Source organism: Ornithodoros turicata, chromosome 9 (assembly GCF_037126465.1).
Source record: "Ornithodoros turicata isolate Travis chromosome 9, ASM3712646v1, whole genome shotgun sequence".
Classification (NCBI taxonomy): domain Eukaryota; kingdom Metazoa; phylum Arthropoda; class Arachnida; order Ixodida; family Argasidae; genus Ornithodoros; species Ornithodoros turicata.
Window position 1 is genome coordinate 1,399,583 of NC_088209.1, and position 19,679 is coordinate 1,419,261.

At 43.8% G+C, this 19,679-nt stretch overlaps 1 protein-coding gene across 3 annotated transcripts in view; it reads left to right on the forward strand.

Annotated features, from left to right (window-relative positions):
* Positions 1-19,679, forward strand: part of LOC135368048 (centrosome-associated protein 350-like) — a 168,599-nt gene that overhangs the window by 52,884 nt on the left and 96,036 nt on the right. For all 3 annotated transcript variants that reach the window (XM_064601126.1, XM_064601128.1, XM_064601127.1), the window contains exons 12-15: positions 2,380-2,505; positions 9,162-9,314; positions 13,505-13,581; positions 19,385-19,565. In XM_064601126.1, coding sequence (XP_064457196.1) covers positions 2,380-2,505; positions 9,162-9,314; positions 13,505-13,581; positions 19,385-19,565 — 537 coding nt within the window. The remainder of the gene's footprint in view (positions 1-2,379; positions 2,506-9,161; positions 9,315-13,504; positions 13,582-19,384; positions 19,566-19,679) is intronic.

Sequence of the window (19,679 nt, forward strand, 5' to 3'; positions counted from 1 at the left end):
ATACCTGTAGATAGGTTTTAACTACCACACACTCTCTCACATCATCTTTCCCATAATCATCTCCGACACACTCACCATGGTTTTGGCGCTCTTTGGCCTTTGTTGCCTTTGTGCCATTAAACACATAATCAATCAATCAAACGTCCGCGTAACCTTGAAACCGATAATCTCCCCACCATGAACATGACAGTCGCCCGCACGTGGGTCCAGGCTATGTTTTCCACTCAAAGATGGCGGACACAAGGGCTGGGCATGCGCATACGCGTTGTCGGAAATGGTCCATTCATCGATTTTTTAATTATATTTTTATAAACGCGTTTTGAGTGAGTTTCCTATGTCTAGGCTGCGTCATATCAATTGCCGATACAGCTGGCTCATATTCAGGAATCCGTAAGCGTGGTTTACAGTTTTTGTATCGTAGTGTTACAACAAATATCTGATGTAACAAACATTTTCGTAGTTCCCGGGATACTTGGCTATAATGAGGTTTGACTGTACTTGTATGAATTTGTGAGAGGAATATGAGTGCGGGAGAGGTAGTACCATATTTGACCACATACAATCTTCACTGTCCCACGGTAGACAGGCTACTTTGAACCCACAAATAATGCGATGGAGGACTTTTGCGTTCTCATACGACAATTGCAATTGCACATGTGGGACAACTGGATAGAATGCCAACTGTTCCTAAATGATTTATTGGGTGAAACGGATGGGAGTTAACACTCTCCGCTTGCGTGTTTTCTGCGTCGCCATCGCTGTCTGGCAGTGATTCCAATGACTCCCTTTCGTTAGGCACCTCGTGAACAAACGAGTCATCTTGTTCAATGACGCAGCAGCAACCAGTCTTGGGAATTTCCGCTGACAAAGAAGTGTCTCTGCCTCTTCAGCTTCCAAGATATTCTTTTCAGGGGCTTTGGGTTGTCCAAATGCACATGTCCAGACCGCTACACACCTTCATTTGTCCCTCTCTTAGTACTTGCTTCGTGATACTTTGCTCTAGATATGTTACTGTGGAGCTGGGAAGGCTGGGTAACGGTGACTCTAGCGTGAAAATGCTGCGTATAATGTGTTCCCATTTTTAATGACTCATTTCCGATGTAAAAAAAGAAACCTCGCATTATGTGCGAACATTTCTGGTTAGCGTGTTTACTGCCGAAGAAAGAAAGATAACAACATTTGGTCACGTTAAAGCTAAGCTTCCAACTCAAACACACTTGGGAGTTAGGAGATTGCTTTTAGGTATTCCTGAAGGTATTCCTGAAGAAAATTTGAATTTTGTGTGACTGTATAAGACAGTCACCGGTGGACAGTCAGATATGTTAGGAAATATTGTGAGTCAGGTCCTCGATGAGGATGATGAGGAAAGGGCCTAGAACCTTTTGCCCTGTGATAGACTGGTAATGAGAGTATAGAGAGTAAGAAGATAGATAGAGAGTAAGAAGCGAGAGGGTGCAGGCAAGCTAGTATAGACATCATATGCAGGCATAGACATGCAAGTCTGGCTGAGTCAGTCAGTCAGCAAGTCTGAGGCATGAATGCTAGAGAGGTCTTAAAGGGGCACTAAAATGCAAAATCAAGGTCACTTCAAATTACATTATGCGCATTGTTAGTTTCGTACTTCTAATCACAATTCAAAACTTTGATTTCATTACGGAGCTACATTTGAAATTATACCACACTCTTCTTTGCTTCGGCACTAAGCAGTAAACGATGCTTCAGCTTGTGCATCAGTGTTTTTAGTAACTGCTGCTCGTGCCACGCCATGGAGCAGTCCCGATGAAAAACAGTGCACGTTGCGGAGCGGACTGGCATCGGATGACGTGGCAACGAAGGACGTGAAGATGAACGTTGTCAGTGGAACATTCGTGAGAACGGATGTGGGCTACAATTCAGTGACTCTGTATTCAAAAATGCATGTACAGAACACTATGATCGGACCCATTCCAAATCCGTACGCCCACGATAGGTATGCGCACACTTCTCCTGCTGTGTGATTGGATGCCGCCAATCTTTGCCTCCTGAGGGACCCCATTTGTTGCCGGCTCCCATTTTCATAGCGGTTTTCTTGTAAATGGTAGCGTCGTGTCAACTAATCTTGTTTGAATTGGAACGTGGACTTTCATTTGAGAGAAAGTTGTTTTTGCAATTTAGTGCCCCTTTAATATGACATGACTGAAGGCAGTCTGAGGGAAAGCTTTTGTTTGAAGAGTATACAATTTATCCTTGGTTTCACTTTCCACTTAGACTTTCATACTCTTCCTTCATACTTCCTGCCTTTCTCTTGTAACCTTCTCTGTCGAGCTTTACAGTTTTACATTTTATGTTGCAAGGTATGAGATAAGTGATTGCGTGACTTTCCTATCTCTGTCTTTGCAGAATTCAGGGGCCAACCCACAGAACAGATTCAGCACATACGGGAAATGGTCACTTACATAGATAGGACAATAAATGAAGAATTGGCAAGAATTGGATGCACCATCACGAGTGACAAAAGAAGTACAGGTAAAGCTCTGGCTCTCCATATGGAGTCAAACTCGCGTAGATAATACTGATTTATACTGCATGGAATGACAGCTTATTCAATTTTCTGCGGTACTTGGTTGAATTTATACAAATTTTGTTTCTCGTCATGTGGATACATTGAGTGCTACGGGAATGACGCAAAAGTGCTCCTTAAAAGGTTTTTGTGGCGAATGGCCCGCTTGAAATTATGTCAAGCTGTTAGTCTCACCTTGGTCGTTTTTAATAACCTGAACAAGAAAGATTAAGAATTTTGTCGTCTGCTACCTGGAAATTCGCAACTAGTTTCTGGTTTGGTGTATATGTAACAGCCGAGGAAGGTTGAGAGCATGGTTTGGAGCTATACAATCCTATTCAACGCTGCTGTACTCTGACCTTGTTTGTCTTTCACTGTGTCGGCTATTCAAGATTTCGTTGAGTGTGTATGAGCATGTTCAGGGGATCAGGATTTTTGGCAAGAAGTGTAAAAAAAAATTTCAGTAGCTCTCCATGATGCATTACGAATTTTGTTGTTTATTCATACGTATTTGCTCAATCCAATATGACACCACTGTGGTTTCGTCGAATTTCCAGTTTCAGCTGGAATTAAGATTTTGCTGCGCAATTTATTTCCCGATGTACTTTCTAAATCTTGCACAACAAACAGACTTGTGAATTGCTAAGTATATTGCGAGATATCAGTAATTAGTGGCAGGCGATTTAGTGTCCATCTGTGCCCCAAGATTTTATAGGAAAGACATACGTCATGAGAAACGATGGCAGAAGCACACAAATGGGAATGACACACAAAGCCAATCAGAAATACTGTATAAGTAGTAATTTTTGTGAGGACCTATTTTTCATGAAATTCACAAACGCCCTTTTTTTCGCGAATTTAAAGTCCCACAAAATATTCGAACCAATGACAGAGAAACACGTGAACGAAATATACAGTAAATCTCGGTTATAACGAACTCGACGGCCGCGCGCAACCCGTTCATTATATCCGAAGTTCGCTATAAATGGATTGGACAAAAAATTTGATCCAAAAGGCCAGCAGTGTAAGAAACATGAGTCATGTATGCCGTTCATTGAAAATACATCGTTAATGGCGCCTGTTTATACACAGTTGCGGAGATCACGGCGTTTTCTAAGCCATCAAGGTGGTCCAGGTGGGCCGCGGCGAGCGCCTTCGCGTACACAAAATCGCGGAGCGAAGCAACGTACTTGAGTGCCTCCGCTGTAGTTAAAATGTAAGGAGGGGAAGACACTGTCATCATCATCGTCATCGAAAAGTTCGTTTGGCGTCGGCAATGATGTCCGAATCACTGAAGTCCGCGACGACCTGTGCGTCGTCATCTGCTGTCGCGAACTCCTCGAAAGACTGACAGCCGTCAGTCAGATTCACAGCCGTTGCTCTGTCCCAAAGTTCTGTGTCGGTATCACGCACACCAAAGTCCACTTCACGATCGGCGTCTGTAGCCAGTGCCTAATGAACAAATCCAGCTTTTCTAAAGCAGTTTCGCAAAGTTTCCCGCTTCACCTGCATCCATGACGCCTTAATCATCGGCCAAACGGGTGCACGTGCAACGCGCGCTGATGGTGACAGCGCATTGGCTGCAAAGCGAGGTCACGTGCAAGCGGCGCCTGAAAATCCGCGGGCGTCTGACGTCGCACGCTCGCCTTCTCCAGTGGTCGAGGGAGGTCTTTCGGTCGCAGTAACCGAAGGCTCCCCGGCAATTCGTTCATAATAGGCGGGGGCAATTTCCATAGACTCAATACAAATTTTGACGGTCGTTCGTGAGGCATTCGTTATAACCGAAGATTCGTTATAAGTGGGGCTGTTATAACCGAGATTTACTGTATACGAAATTTTATCCAGGACGGGGAGGCAACTTATGTACACGGGGTTCCTTACACTATTACATTGCATTGGCTCGCAAAGTGTTCTGTTCGCCACTGCAACTGGAGTCTCGCCTTCATGTACGAATCCCGCGGAGGCGTCCCTTGATTCCAGTTTCTTATAGTTCATTCCTTCCTCCCATAGTTGATTTTCATCAAAAGTAAATTAGGCCTACCACCAGGTCCGGCCCTCGTGCGTTGGTTCGAACTGAGATGACTAAAATTAATTTTTGACAAGATTGAGGTGTAAGATGTGGTAAGTCAAGTTGAGTGCACGCAAGCAATTATATCGTGAACTGTAAGGATATAAATGAAAAAAAATGGCAAACCAAACTTGATCCTAATAGCTCGGTTTTGTATTACTTGAAGAGCACGAAGATGCGTTTTATAAGTTAAAGGGGGACGTGGGGATCAACACAAACTTTTTTGTTTCTTAATAGATTACGACAAAACTTTGCACCATCGTTGGTAGCTCCCTCGAAAGGTTTTGAAAATTTTCTGGCAGATAAGCCGCAGGCAGTACGACGCGACTGATTTGTGCCACAAAAGTGACTACAGAGTAGGCCATAAACCCTGTAGTTCATACTCCTGGGCTGGCATGGTGTACAACAAAGGAGGTCAGTTGTAGTGTTCTACCATGATTGGATTGTGCCCTTGTTGCGTGTTTTTCATGGATCGAAGGGTCCAGAGGACTTCCAGAAGACATAAATCACTGTCACCACTTCCGTTAAAGCTGCCCTTTGGGTATGCATCAGGAAGATCAATCCACTCGAATGTGGACATGGGGCAGGACGATGACAGCACAAATGAAAACACTAAATTGACTTTGGAGCTAGCAGGGCAACTGAAGGTACCAGAGCACTGGTCGAAGCCCAGCATTGCGGACTTACACGATGGGGTTATTTATGTGACATCACAAGTAAGCAAGCACCCACACGAGATCACGCATCCCAAGGTTGTGTCCTTCTGCACAAACGACGACAAGGAATTCGATGCATGCTGCTACTATTTGAGAAAGTGTCTTTACAAAAGGACTGTGCTCACAGTCTCGCAGGCAGAGCGGGTCCTGGAGGAAGCATTCCTATGCAAGGGTGCAATGACGAGCTGCGAATTTTCTCGCTGTGGTGGGAGACTGACTGAACGGTTGAGGAAATCTGTTGTGACATTACATGACGCTGTCCACAGCAAGAAGTGCACATCAACTGTTGCCAATTCGGGTGACTGGATTTTTCCTTGCCACACTTCCTGTAGTAATGATCAAACATTGTGCGGGAAATTTTAGTAAAGAGCAATCGGGAAATTTATAAGAGTTAATGAATAGCGATCGAAACAGGGGAGAGGGTAAGAAGGATCTGACACGCAATTTTTTGAGTTATATATTGAAATTATGGATGCCACGACAGGCTTTGTAGCGCTCAGCGAGCAACAAAGATTAATTGACAAACTGATTTCATGTGACAATTTAAACACTGCCGAAGACGCATTGCAGGAACTAAACGTGCATGATGACCATGTATCGTATGCGTCTGCCCAGAGTGATCAGAGGCTCGTGTACTATGTCACGGGTTATGTGGCGCGAAGGTCCATCCTGAGCACTAAGTGTGACGAGTGGATAACACAGCTCACCGTGGAAAAAAGGACTGGCAGATGACGTCAGTGAATCCGCGTTTACATCGCTTTGTGATGGACGACCTAGAGGGTGTCTTTGCCAGCTGTTTCAGCACCCATGATCAAGTCAAGGTCCCAACGAGCCGTTGGCTGCTCGGGTCATCGCGAGCGGCTGACAGCTGAGATTGTGGCGTTCTGCATTGTAACGCAACTGCATATTTACCTAAGGCACTGAACAAATCTAGGGGAGCTAAGTGTGCTACTGCGAGGTATGTTAAGCTCAGCCGCTGCACATAGCGCCCCCCGGCGTACGTTGCCTGTCTAATCAAAAGTCTAAACCTTAGAAGAGCACAGGAGGTCTGGTAATGATTAAAAATCTTCCTGTTCGCCTTCCTGTTCGCCTTCCTGTCGCCTTCAGTCAGCTCCAACACTGCAGCTTTGCTTGATGTTGTCATCGTCTTGTTCCACCACAGGGAGAACGTCGTCGGGGCCCGTTGGCACGTTTTTGTCGTCGGCGTTTCACCACCACTCAAAAATTATACACACAAATAATGGTTTTACAAGTTTCCAGCCACATCCATGAAAAAAAAAGAGTCACTTCTATGAGTTAAAATGGCTCCGAAAGCAAAGACCAGTGCCTCCCCGCAGTGCTTCAGAAAATCCATGAGAGAAAAACGTTGCTTAATTCCACGTCAGTCAATATAGCCTTGCCGAGAACACCTTTACTGGTGATTACGGGTAAGAGAAGTCATTACGGAACATAAAATCACTCCCAGAGTGCGAGAAGAGAGTATGAGGACCGTCATACTGCAATCGTTCAAGGGAAAGCTACATCAATATTGGATCCTCAATAACGGATCTTTTCCGTCTGGCAACCATAAATTTTCACACGAAGTTGTAGTTTTTCTACGGCCGCGGCATTACGGAGACCCACGCTTCCGACCTGTGTCCCGTAACTGTGCCCGTTCCTTGTACTTTTCACTGGTTCAGGGCGATAATACAGCGCCATTAGAAAGCAAAAAAATGTCAATACAATAGGGGTGTACGAATCCGAATATTTTAAGTCGAATCGAATGTCGAATCAAATGGGGGAAAAAATTCCGAATACCGAATCGAATATTCGTGCAAAATTTACAATATTTGACTTTTGCACTAAAAGTTTCCATTTTGTGGCCCATGGCTTTAGTGTAATTTTTGTGGCATTAACTGCTACAAGAGAGACATCCAATTATTCTGTTTCAAGCCCCTACTCGTTTAATTTAACATGAGAGTGCTTCCCGCTTTTCAGGTGAGCCTACATTTACTGGAGTGGTTACCTTCATTTCAAAATTTTATGTCAGGCAGTAGCATATTATACGGATGAGGCTGTAATTGTTTCAGACAACCACAGGCCATTTGTGAAACAAACAAATTGGCATCCTGCCTCAGCTTTGCCCCCATGAACACAGTTTAGTTTCTGTGCTCTCACCCAAGGAAGCTGCACTGCTGAAATTTTAGACATAAAGGACATCTTTAAAACACCCTTCTTGTTTGTGGGCTATGGTCATTACTCAAGAGTCCTAACTTTTTAAAGGCAACCTCACAAAGATCAAATGAAAGTCTCTCGTCGGCACCGCTAAACTGTATGTGGGAGGGGCGCCATCTCTTCCACAGACGATGTCTACAAAACTAAGTTTGGATAACGTTATCTTAAACTAAACACCGTCCGGCCTGTGTTGGTCCTGCAGCAACAAGGGCAATTTCGTAAAGCAGGCTTCACCTCATGCACGGAAGCATCAGGTGAAGCCCACTTTCGGGTTGTGTCGCTCATATTCGTGGAATAGTCGCATATTCGAAAAATCGAATATTGGATATTCGATTCGTGAATCGAATAGTTCGAGCGTTTGATATTCGATTCGAATTCGAGAACTCGAATGTTCGCACACCCCTACAATACAACAGTCCCAACAGCACAAGCACGCGAAATATCGCAGAAACAGAGCGACCGTGCAGCAGACGACAACGCAAAACCTTCAAGGGAGAGCTATGGCAGCGCCACCGCTTGCCGTCTACATGCAGCGGCTTCACAAAAAGTTGCCCGTTCGCCCTACTCGGTCTTCTAGGTTACTCTAGTATCAGCGTATGGCACACAGTTACAGTCCACTATGTAGAGAACGGGTAAAAAAAATGTCGTCCCCGTCACTTGTACGTAGGGCGCACAGGGTTGTCTCAAACTTCGGCCCAAGTGCTCCGTCGTGCGCGCTTCAATTTTTTTTCTCGGCATCCGTTCCGATTTGAAGTTCGAGATTTGTGCCAATGTTCATCACAAAGATGTGGCTTTCACACAAAAAATATATAGCAAAATCTAAGGACCTCGACGGACGGGCATGCCTGAATTGAGATGAAATCACCCTATAGTCTTTTGTGCACGGGTTCTCTCGCCATCCTGGCACTTTGTTTGATGCACATTGGCTGCTTTTGCCTTTGTTTTTATTAGCTTGTTAGCTCTCGTTAGCTTCACGAGACAGACGCTCGTAGGGGTTCTGCAGTTCCTCAGGGTTGAGATAGGGGCGTACAGAGTGCAGTAGAGGGGAGGGGGAAGCTGCAAGCTCCCCCAACCACCTCGACGTTACTTGGGCAAACCCCTTGGAGTTGGTCCCCTCGTAATGTAATGTAAAATGAAGTTGTCTGTTAAACACGACTCCTACAAATTTTGTTTCATGACAAAACTATAATGAAGTTCCCAGAAGGGACACCGCAGTGGGCGTGATAACATTATGCTTATGAGAATGAAATATCGAACAATGTCGAACAAGGCACTAGGCGACCTGCTGATGGTAAAGACCCACCAATCGGGACACTGCTTCCTTCGACCAGAACTGCATACCCCGGTAAGTTTGGTAGGCGCACAAAGTCCGCAGCAGCAAGATCTCTGCAAAAAGTTGATCCGCACTAGAACAACATTGTATTGATACAGCGCAGAAGCAAGCTCTCTGTCATGCCTCCGTTTAATTGCTATCCGTTTGCCCTCATCTCCCCCATTAAACAGTTGCACTTGTCTCGTATATAGTCTGTTCCCTCGTCCTGTCCTATTTGTACTTCTATGCAGTGCCATACCAGATAGCCCACCGCCAAGCGCATTTAATATTACATTCTGCTGCGTTTTGCAGGTTCAAAAGCTGCAGACGTAACCTCCAGGATTCGCGATGCGCTTCGTTCATTTGACGTAGATGGACTGCGAGACATTCCCATGCAACGCAGAGTTCCTTCACCTGAAGAACACCGTCAATTGGGACACAGAGCGGCAAGTTTTGACAGAATACGTGAGTACAATAACAGTCTGTAGCGGTCGTTTTATTTTCCAATTTGTCTATAACTTGTAACCTTTTTTGCTTACATGACTATGTTGTATCCTTTTGTTGCTGCTCCTTTGTACGCGGAGGTATTTGTACGAACGGGAAAATACTGAAATAAAGGATTAAAATTGATATTTTATTACAACTAGGGTTCGGGTATCAGGATTTTGCGAGGCCATATCCAGGGGTCTGGGTATACAGTGAAACCCGCGTATAACAATATTGGCGGTAAGCGCGAATTCCATCGTTATACGGGTTACATCGTTAGACGAGGGTTGACTTAAATAGCGCGTCCCCGAAAAGTCGCGCACCACCCCGCGTGTAATAAAATAAAAATAAAACAGATGCTTAAAAAAGGGCGAAGCTGTGTGACATCGCACTGGCTTGTGAGAACAGCGATCGGAACTTGTGGAGGGAACCAGGAAACATATCAAGACAACTTCTGGCAACATTACACGTCACCATTCCGCAAGTTGGCTTCACCTAATGCCTGTGTGCTTCGCTTTAGAACACTGTCGCACGACGCGCGGGTGGAAAGCACGTGCTGGGCCTTTTGAGTCATCGCGCGAATTTGAGCAGCATTGGCCAAATACCGAGACACAAACACTTTACCACCGGCCTCTTTCACTGACAGTATTGGAAAATACGCTGTCTATTTTCTTGCCTCAATTTTTATTTTGGTTTAATTCTTTTAATACGAATTTCGGATGTTACGAATTTTTTCCGCTACCCCGTGAGATTCGTATCATCGACGCCGCGAGGTTACGCGCACGGGAATGCGTCCAACATCGCTATACGAGTACTCGGAACAACGGCCTCCATCGTTGTACGCGGGTCGTTTCTCCATAGAAACAATGTATATTTTGACGGTAAAATCATGAACCATCGTTTTACGAAGGATATCGTTACACGCGGATTTTACTGTAGTAGGTTTTAGTTTTCTTGATAGCAAATATTTGTTGGTACAAGTGAAAAGGAACAAACAATGTCTTACTAACCCACTATCTGTTCCTACGGGAGCTTATTTTGTCCATGCGGACAAGGACACACTGAAACACCATCCCATCAAGTCCTCTCGTAGTAGTCAGGGGTTTGCGTCCGTGCTGCTATAATAATCTCCATGCGTAATCCAACGTGTTACAGCCAGTGCCACTGGAAGGGAAATGCGAGCATTCCAAAAATTGATATTTGGGTGCTCTCAAGCACGTAGGCACTGTGATCTGTAATTACAAATTTGTTTGTCATATTGCTGCAGCAGATGCTTCTTTATATTCATTCAACAGTATGAGCACAATCTTTTGCAAGGAGACCAATGTTACTTTCTCATAGACCATTGTGTTTCCTAAATCGGGCGAAAGTGGGATAAAATGAAAAAAAGCAGATTCTCGCAGTTCAGATGAAGATGAGAGTAGTGCAGTTGTGCTGTTCCAGTATTGGTGGTTAAATTTGTGCTTGAATTTCAGCGAGTCCATTTTTGGAGCTTCTTATGGTTTGCCTATGTGATGACAATTAAGGCCCACAATTTTCTGCTGCGGCAAATCTAAAATTTCACTGCACCAACATGTAAATTGCGCAGTTTTCCACAGCGAGCAGAATGACTGCTTGAAATGGGAAACATTTTACTTTCTTCGATAATGTGGCAACAAAAAATATTTTATGAAATTACGGATTTAAAGCACCGTTGTGGCTCAGTATTACGTACATGATATCTTGTGGTCTTATGATCTTTTCTGGTGTGGTCTGTCACCTGCAATCATTTTATACCTGCTGAAAGATGTTTCAGCACCTACAGAGTTTATGGGAACTTTATAGGAAGGAGTTTACAATACATGCCCTGGGGAAGTTACATATTTATGACACCTTTTTTTGTTCCTGGGCTGTAGGCATCGTTTAACAGTCTTTGCTTTTTGAAGGCAACTTCGCAGACATCAAATCAAAATCCCCCACTGTTACAGCTAAACTGCATACGGAAAAGACGCTCCATCCTCTGGCGAAGTATGCGCAATAAACTTGGGCTGACGTTACCTCAAGCTAAACAACAATCTGTCTGTGTTTTCCAGCAGCATGGACAATTTCTTAAAGCATGCTTCACCTCATACACAGAAGTGTCAGGTGAAGCTCACTTTCGGGAGGTGTCGTTCATGTTCGGCAAATAGTACAATATCCGGAAAAACTAAGATTTGGTATTCAATTCGCAAATTGAATACTTCAAGTGATAGTTATTCGATTTGAATTCAAGAACTCAAATATCCGCACACCCTTCAAATAAAGGATTCCGGAAATCCTGTGCCAAACTAAGGATTCCGCGGTTAATTGGTCATTAAAATAAGTATTTAAAAATTTTGAAACATTTATTTTACTGAAAAAGAAGCTTTCAGACGGAGTCCGTCCTTCGTCAGGTGCGATACATTGAGCACTTGGTAGAGATACTGATACTAATGTACATCAGAGAGAGGGGACAAAGAAGGTGGTGAGGAGGAAATACAAATTCTTATTAGAGAGGACTGAGGACACGAAAAAGGAAATACAAAAGAAGGCGATGTACAGTAGAAGCGTTACCTGAGACAAAAACCGTCGAGAGATCTCAGGTGAGCGAACATGGTAAAGAAGACTGCTGGAAGAAATATTACACTGCTGGGGTTTGAGAAAAGATAAACAATGGCAGCACTCGTGTCTAGCCTGCATTCTAATGTACAGTAGCTGAGAAAAGGCTTTTCTCAGCTTCTGTACCGAAAGCTTGTTTTTCAGTAAAATAAATGTTTCAATCTCTTTAAATACTTATTTCATTCACTCGCGAGTGCTAGACTTCTCTCATTTTTGCCTGTTAGTTTAATTCCTAATTCCCCAAAATTTCGTGGAAAACCAAGGGCGTTAAGTATCGTGCCTTCAAAATGACAGACAGTTGTGCATGACCACATGTCGTCGAATTATCCATAGACATTCTAATGGCCAACATAGTTTTGATTGTGAAAACGATGATGCCCACAGTACTGGGTAACGAGCAGTGGACAAAGGCCTTAAAAAAGCATGATATTGATGATTATGTTATCCTTTGAAAAGCATTCCAAGCTGAAATGCTTTCAACTAATCTGCATGTGCAGAAGCCACGCACCACCACCATTTTACATGGTTGGCACGATCCCACTAGATGATTTTGCAAAAGTTCCTATGGTCGCAAAGGTTCATCACTCTGATAGAACAGTCGGATGTTGTGTTCCTGTCAACATCACTAACCCAATAAACAGGTTCGACTGTACTCTAACGCTCCTTACTACTGCTATTATGCTACTACAGCGGACTCCCACGTAACGAAACTCTGTTATACAGAAATTATGGATAAACAGAACAATAGAGTCACCTTTGGTTGGTTTCCTATACATGCAATGATAAAAATCTTCCGATAATTGAAACAATCCGTTTTACGTGCTTTGTGTAAATGGAACAAAGTGGAGGTACCGAGATAGCGCCGAACCCGGAAGAATTACCATTCACGTCTCACAACCCGGGCGGAAGTCATAGCTAGTTCAATCCAATCCATCAGTCACTCGTACAATGTTAGGTTTAGCTCGCGTCCACATATGTCTTCATCATGGTCTTCATGAAGTCTTTCAAGATACAGCCACATGAATGGGTTTCACTTGCGTCAATGGTGCGGATAATTCGGGGACATGATCGGGAGAACAAATAAAAAAAAGAAACCATTAAATTTGATGTGCCAAAGTCACCGCTGTCGTCATAGCAGACCTCGCATTGGATGGTGATGTGGGTGATGCCACGTGATACTGACAGGTAATATCGGAAACGTAGACGCAGGAAGAGGATGCGCAGTTTGCCCGGCAGAACAGAAAGATAAACCTCATTGCAGACGACCGAGGTGCGCGTGAAATATTTTCCGAGCCTCAGGCATGCAGGTATATTTTGTAAACAAATAAAAAAATGCGAAGAGAACAGCCGTTAACTCTTTTTTTCCTCGCTACCTACAGCAGTGGAAGTTGATTATCTTGAAATAAAGTTGCATTTCATTGAATCTGTGTACTTTGCTTAAATGAAACTTGCGATAAATGGAACAATAGTTCCATTCCCTTAGAGTTCCGTTTAAGAGCAGTCCACTGTATTTGCTCTTCATGTTAGAAGTAACACTTGATCTTCGCTCATAGGTGACGAGGACGACTCAGCTGCTCAGAAAATCCAACGTTGGTTTCGGAACTCCAAACTGAGGAAACTATCTAATGAGGTGGGCAATGCTATTTAACACTTTTTCTGCTCTTTATTTCTTCGCACGCTTGCCATATCCCAAGTTCTACTCTGAGCCAGAGAAATATGCAACAAAAATGTGCTGCTTTGACATGGTTCCGTATTTATCAAATACTGTATAAGCACTAATTTTTTAGAAATTCGCGAGCACTCTTTTCTTCACAAATTTAAAGTTGAGCAAAATGTTTGAACCAATGACAGAAAAATATGCGAACGAGATATGTAAGAAATTTTACCCAGGAAGCTGAGGCAACTTATGTATGGGGTTTCTTACGCTATTATGCTGCATCGAATGCCAATCGTACCCGCTCGATGCGGTGACAGGAATGGCAGGAGACGGGGCAATTCGGCAATGACACCGATACCAGCCGAGTAAGGACCCCCTAATCTCAGCCCTCTCGGTCAGAAGGGCTCAAGAGGAAGACAAATGGAAATGTGATATTACCCAATTGTGATCCGTTCTGTTAACCTCGTCCTGGATATTCAAGATGGAGGGCGCCCACGACACCCGGTGCAGGGTCAACGCACCACGGAACCTCGAATTCGAGGTTCCGCAAATAATTGCCTGACCCTGGCTCCTCACAAATTTGCGAATTATCGAGCCCGCGAATTTAACCACTTATACATAGGGCCTGACATTTTAGGGTTAAACCCGTATCCGCCCGATATTTACCCCCCGAACGAAATCTGTAAAATTAGGGTTTAACCCGAATCTACCCGAAAACATCCGGGTCGCGTGGCACACTCGTAAGCGTGCATTAAAATAAAGTTTGATAACATTGCTAAACATTAGTTCCATGTTAAGACAAGTTTTTATTAAACAAAAAAAAATCACCCGAATACACCCGAATTCCTGACGACAGAATATGCCGTAACGGGATTTAACCCGAATACACCCGAATTTTCAAATGAAAAATATCACCCGATATTTACCCCCCGAATTTGGCCAAAAATAAAACCCGAAAAAGTCAGGCCCTACTTATACATAGGGAGTGACTTTTTCGGGTTAAATGCCTTTCTCAGATTCGGGGGGTAAAAATCGGGAGCTATTTTTAAATCTGTAATTCAGGGAGAAATCGGGCGATAATTGTGCCTTCGGGTGTTTTTGATTCTCTTCTCGACTATGAAGCCCTTTCCTAATCTCTCTTGTTTGTTCTTTAGTTGTTTTTTTGCGAGATCGTGACCTCTCAGCGGTAATCCCCAAAAGCATAGACTGTGCTGACACGTGGGTGTATTGCTGGGAACGTAAGTGAGCCATTCTTAGATGTGTTACACGTGGCGACTTTTGTTCGTCTTCTGTGAAAACGTCACTTGAGGATTCCATAGTGACTGGAATTCGGGGAGAAATGGGGTTTAACCCGAATTGGTCGGAGGTCAGTTCGGGGGGGGAATAACCGAGCGGAATCGGGTTTAACCGGAAAAAGTCACGCCCTACTTATACAGTATACGATGTTTTCTCAAATCTGAGATCCTGTTGTTTTCTGCGCCGCAACGAGGTCAGTGAAGAGGTGGGAGAGGGCAATGGGATCGGGCCAGTGGCATAGCAATCCAACGTGTTGTGGTTGTTGAAGGAAACGAAGCAATGGGTGCGTTAAATGGCAACTCCAGAGCCAAAAAAGTCACGACTCCATCCACTAAATAGCGAAGTGAACTTCCGGTGCTCGTAGCTAGAGTCAAAATTACTGACACCATCTCAAAGCAATGTCACGGAGACAAAGGGACGGAAGCAAAGCGACGTCACTCTGCCAGCTAGCAGACGAGATGTGTTTTGGTGCATCGATGCTCGATTGACCTGCACATATTCACAACGATGAACGATTCACAAAAGAATCAATGGAGAATCAGTTGATCGATCCACTAGAGGATGAAGGGTGAATAGTTGGTAAATGCTCACCAAAGCTGTTCGGTTGAGAGTATGAGTTCTCTTGGTATTGCCCTGCCCTTGTCTCCGTCGATGTCTGTTGGGCTGTGCCACAAATATGAGTGATCGGTCCACGGCGGGAAACTTGCCATCGCTCATTGCCCACATTAGCGGCGGTGTGTGTTATATTGAAAAACGCAACACCTTTAGCAAAATAAATTTTTCCGATGCTCTCTTTTTAAAAACCTGTCCACAGTGCGTGTCAAAACTTGGAAGCAGAAATAGCTGTGAGTCTCACCACGCAGGCGAGAATTTTGAGCGTCAAACTGAGACTCTTTGTGGGGTTAGACAGAGTCACTCCCTTGGAGTACAAGGGCCACAACGTAATGAAGATGAACTCTTATGGCATCGTCACTGCTGTGTTTGATTGCAAAGCTATGGCTTTTGCCATTGAATGCGGCAACAATTGAACCTGTGGATGCGATAAGGATATAAGACGAAAAATCCCAAACCGAGAAGACTTTGAGTGAATGTTTGGTAAAGTACTTGCATCTGGGTTCCGTCGAATAACGTGAATGCAAGATGTGTGATATATAGTTTTTTTTTATCTTTTTTTTTTATACAGATTTCTCATAAAAAAACTAAGGGCTATAGATATGCTGTTTTCACTTCTATCAGCTCTGGGTATGTGGATGTCTGTTCCTTTCCGTGAGCTGATATCGTAGCCGTTTTCAGAACAAAAATCCGTTCGGTAGATAGTCCACAAAAAATTAGTGAGAACACCATTTTTTCTTCATTTTGTTCATTGCGCATCTTCGGAGACCTGTCTATCCTTCACCCCCAATGTGAGAGGGTGAAAGAGCACACATTCGCCTCTTGCGTCCTGGACAAAGATTAAAAGAAAAAAGAAAATGCAACCAAAGATAAGGGCAGTTCTGATAGTGTCACCCGATACATATGGTTTTGGTTTGTTTCCGCAAGTTAAAGCTCATCTTCGACAAGTAAGGCTCCTTCACCCTCTCACATTGGGCGTGAAGGAAAGACGTGTCTCCGAAGATGCGCAATGAACAAAATAAAGAAAAAATGGTGTTCCTTCACAAATTTTTTGCGGACAATCTACCGAACGGATTTTTGTTCTGAAGACGGCTACGATATCAGGTCACTGAAAGAAACAGGTGTTCTCGTTGGGAAAGCATCATAGCTTTTATAACTAAAAAGCTTATGAAAAACTCTTATGCAATTAGTCATTTGACGGTTGAGCAACATATGGCCAAGAACGTCCGCCGGCCCTGTGGTGATAGAAGTGAAAACAGCATGTCCATAGCCCTTAGTTTCTAATGCAAAAATCTGTATTAAAAAAAAGACACCCTCTATGTGTGTGTCTCCTCTACCTGCATGTGCTGTTAGCATCGTTTTGGTGTGTGTGATTTAGCAGAAATGGAACATAATCTATAAACATGATGTATCCCCTTGTGCACAGAGTTTTGGTGTAGAAAAAAAAAAACTTTTCCCAAGTCTGACTTTGAAGGTGATGCCAATTATGGCGAAGTCACCTTTGTGCGATGGAGAGCAGCCCTATTGTGCTGCCAAGGAATATTCTTCTTCTTGGAATTTGTTCTCGAATATTGTAACCTAGATGGCCAGCATAATATGACTTATTTACATTAGTACAGTCGCTGTCCGATTTTTCAGACTCAGTGGGGATCCCGCAAAAGTCCGAGTAATGGTCCGAAAAAACGAATTCCGCTTCAAAATAAACTTTACTGAGCACTAGTAGGCTGGAAAAATTTGTCGATGCTTTGGTAACGCGTTTCCAGCTCTGCCTGATAACATCAGCTTCTATTTCCCAAAGTGCCAGTTTGTCACTGTACACTGACAGAGGCACTGCCGTCATCAAGTCTGCAAGTCGGCTTCAACTAACGCATGCGTGCTTCAGGTGAAGCTCGATTTACAGCGCTGTCGCGGGCAGACAGCACGTGCTGGACCTTTTGAATCAAGTGGTTGGCCAAAAACGAAGACTCATCTGCGTTACAACAGACCTCTTCTACTCAGAGGAATGAAAAGTGATCAGTCATTGCCTATTTTTTGCCTCAATATTTTAGTTGGTTGATTTCTTTTGATACGAATTTCGGATGATACCGACATTTTCAGTCACCCCAAGAGAGAAATTCGCTGGTTGGACAAACAGAGCCCGAAATATCGAGCGACGGGGCTGCACGGCGTCCGAAATTTTGGACGTTCTTTTACATCAACTCTATGGGACCAGCGGCTGTTCTGCAAAGGAGTCCAAAAAATCTGTCTGTGACTGTACACGCATTTTTCCTGTTATAATGCTCAGTAGCACTGCTGATACTGCCACGTGAGGTAGGAGGAACGTGGTTTTTGAGTGGAAGCTGAAGTTAATTTCCTCATAGTAGCAGAATATAAGCTTCACCGTTTGCATGCGTGTGTCGAAAAGATTTGACTTTCCATCCCATTGACACACATGCGTTTCCCATTTCTTACCCACCTGTAGCAGGTCAATAAATTACAGTACGGTCCTAAATTTCCTTCGGCTTCTTATCACTGCTATGCATATGTCAAAGGAACAAAAGTGCTAAAAAAATGTGATAATTCCTCTTATCCTCCCCTTATTGCATCCACGGATTCAATTTAGCGGTGCAGGCGCGGTTTCAAGTATTGGAAGCAAATGTTAGAAGATGGCTAAAGCAATAGGGAGAGATCAAGAATTGTGCAAGCACAGTAGATTTTGGGCGTTTGGTGCAAAGACAACGTCGTCGCGCGTGATTTTAAAAAGTACGGTTTGACTAACGTTTCGAACTGAATTGAGCACAATGAACTGTGGGTAGATAGTAATAAAGAAAACAGTGGCGAAGAAAGTGGTGATGAATAAATGATATTGTGCATCGTTTCCAACTGTTAAGCTTCTTCCCAATCCCTCTTTGCTTTTTTTTTTCTTTTTTTTTTTCAAAATTCGTTTACCCTGAACACGGGGGTCATCTTAGAGTCAGTAAAATATGGTAATCAAAAAGCAAACACCAGTAAAATTGATTCAAAAGGCTCCTTTTATAGCTAGGCACGAATTACTGTACTCTGTGCTCAAGAAGGTTGCCCCGATAATCTCCCTTCCACAGTGGGTGGGATGACTCCACCTAACAACTGCCTCTTCAAAGACAGTTGTTTTGACATGAGTCCAGACTCACTGTGGTTTTTATGCTGCTGTAGGCATTCACTGATGCACTTTGAGGTCTCATCTATGTACTGACTGCCACAACTCAACGGCAGGGAATACTCTTATTACACGCAACAAACTTTTTGCTGTGATTTACTGTGCAGCCCTCGCATTGCCAGTTTACCTTAGGAATTAATCCGGACAGCTTAGAAGGACATAGATAGACCACTTTTACTGCACGATCACAAAAAAAGGTGTCGGCGTTCCATTTAGTAAAAGCGGTCTATCAGTGTCCTAAACTGTCCAGGCCAATTCCTAAAGTCAACTGAGCTAGGCAAGATGAGGGCTGCACAGTAAATCACCACAAAAGTCTGTTGTACGTAATAAAGAAGTGTTTATTTTGAAACAGTAGTGTGAGCACAAAGTGTACTGGGCGACCAACTGGGAACCCTTTAAGTAAGGACAGTGGCCAATCCGCCTTTTTTTCATCCCAAGCTACGTGACATCATGCCGTTCATTGCTGACATTCTCTGGAGGGCCCGTTTGCACTGACAGTAACAACATTCCTCAGTAGCTTTGTGAGTGTTCTACGTACGGGCGGCATTGGAGACTTCATGTCTCAAGCTCTACCGAGGCTGCTGGAGATGCCACTGACAAATGTGCGTTGGTGCAAGTGGGCCCGGAAGGATGTGGAGTTGTTTCTAGAAACAGTCCTACAGAATTCTAAGCACTCTGTTTTCTCTACTTTAGGAATGCAGCGATGTTTCTGAAGAGGACCCTCGTTTTGTGCCAGTCATAAAACAGGAAGCTGAATGTAGCTTTTCCAAGGACACTGTTACTAAAACAAATGCAACTGACATCTCCTTCTATAACCTCGTCCCAGAACCATTCACCTTTGCCAGAGCGATGAAATTAAAGAGCAACAGCAATAGTAAGCCCTCTTTTCTTTCTTTGGAAGCATCTCGGTAGTAGCTCAACAGTACTAGTTGTACATTTATTGTGAGGATGACAAATGCACCACGAACGCTGTGTACTACAGTAAACC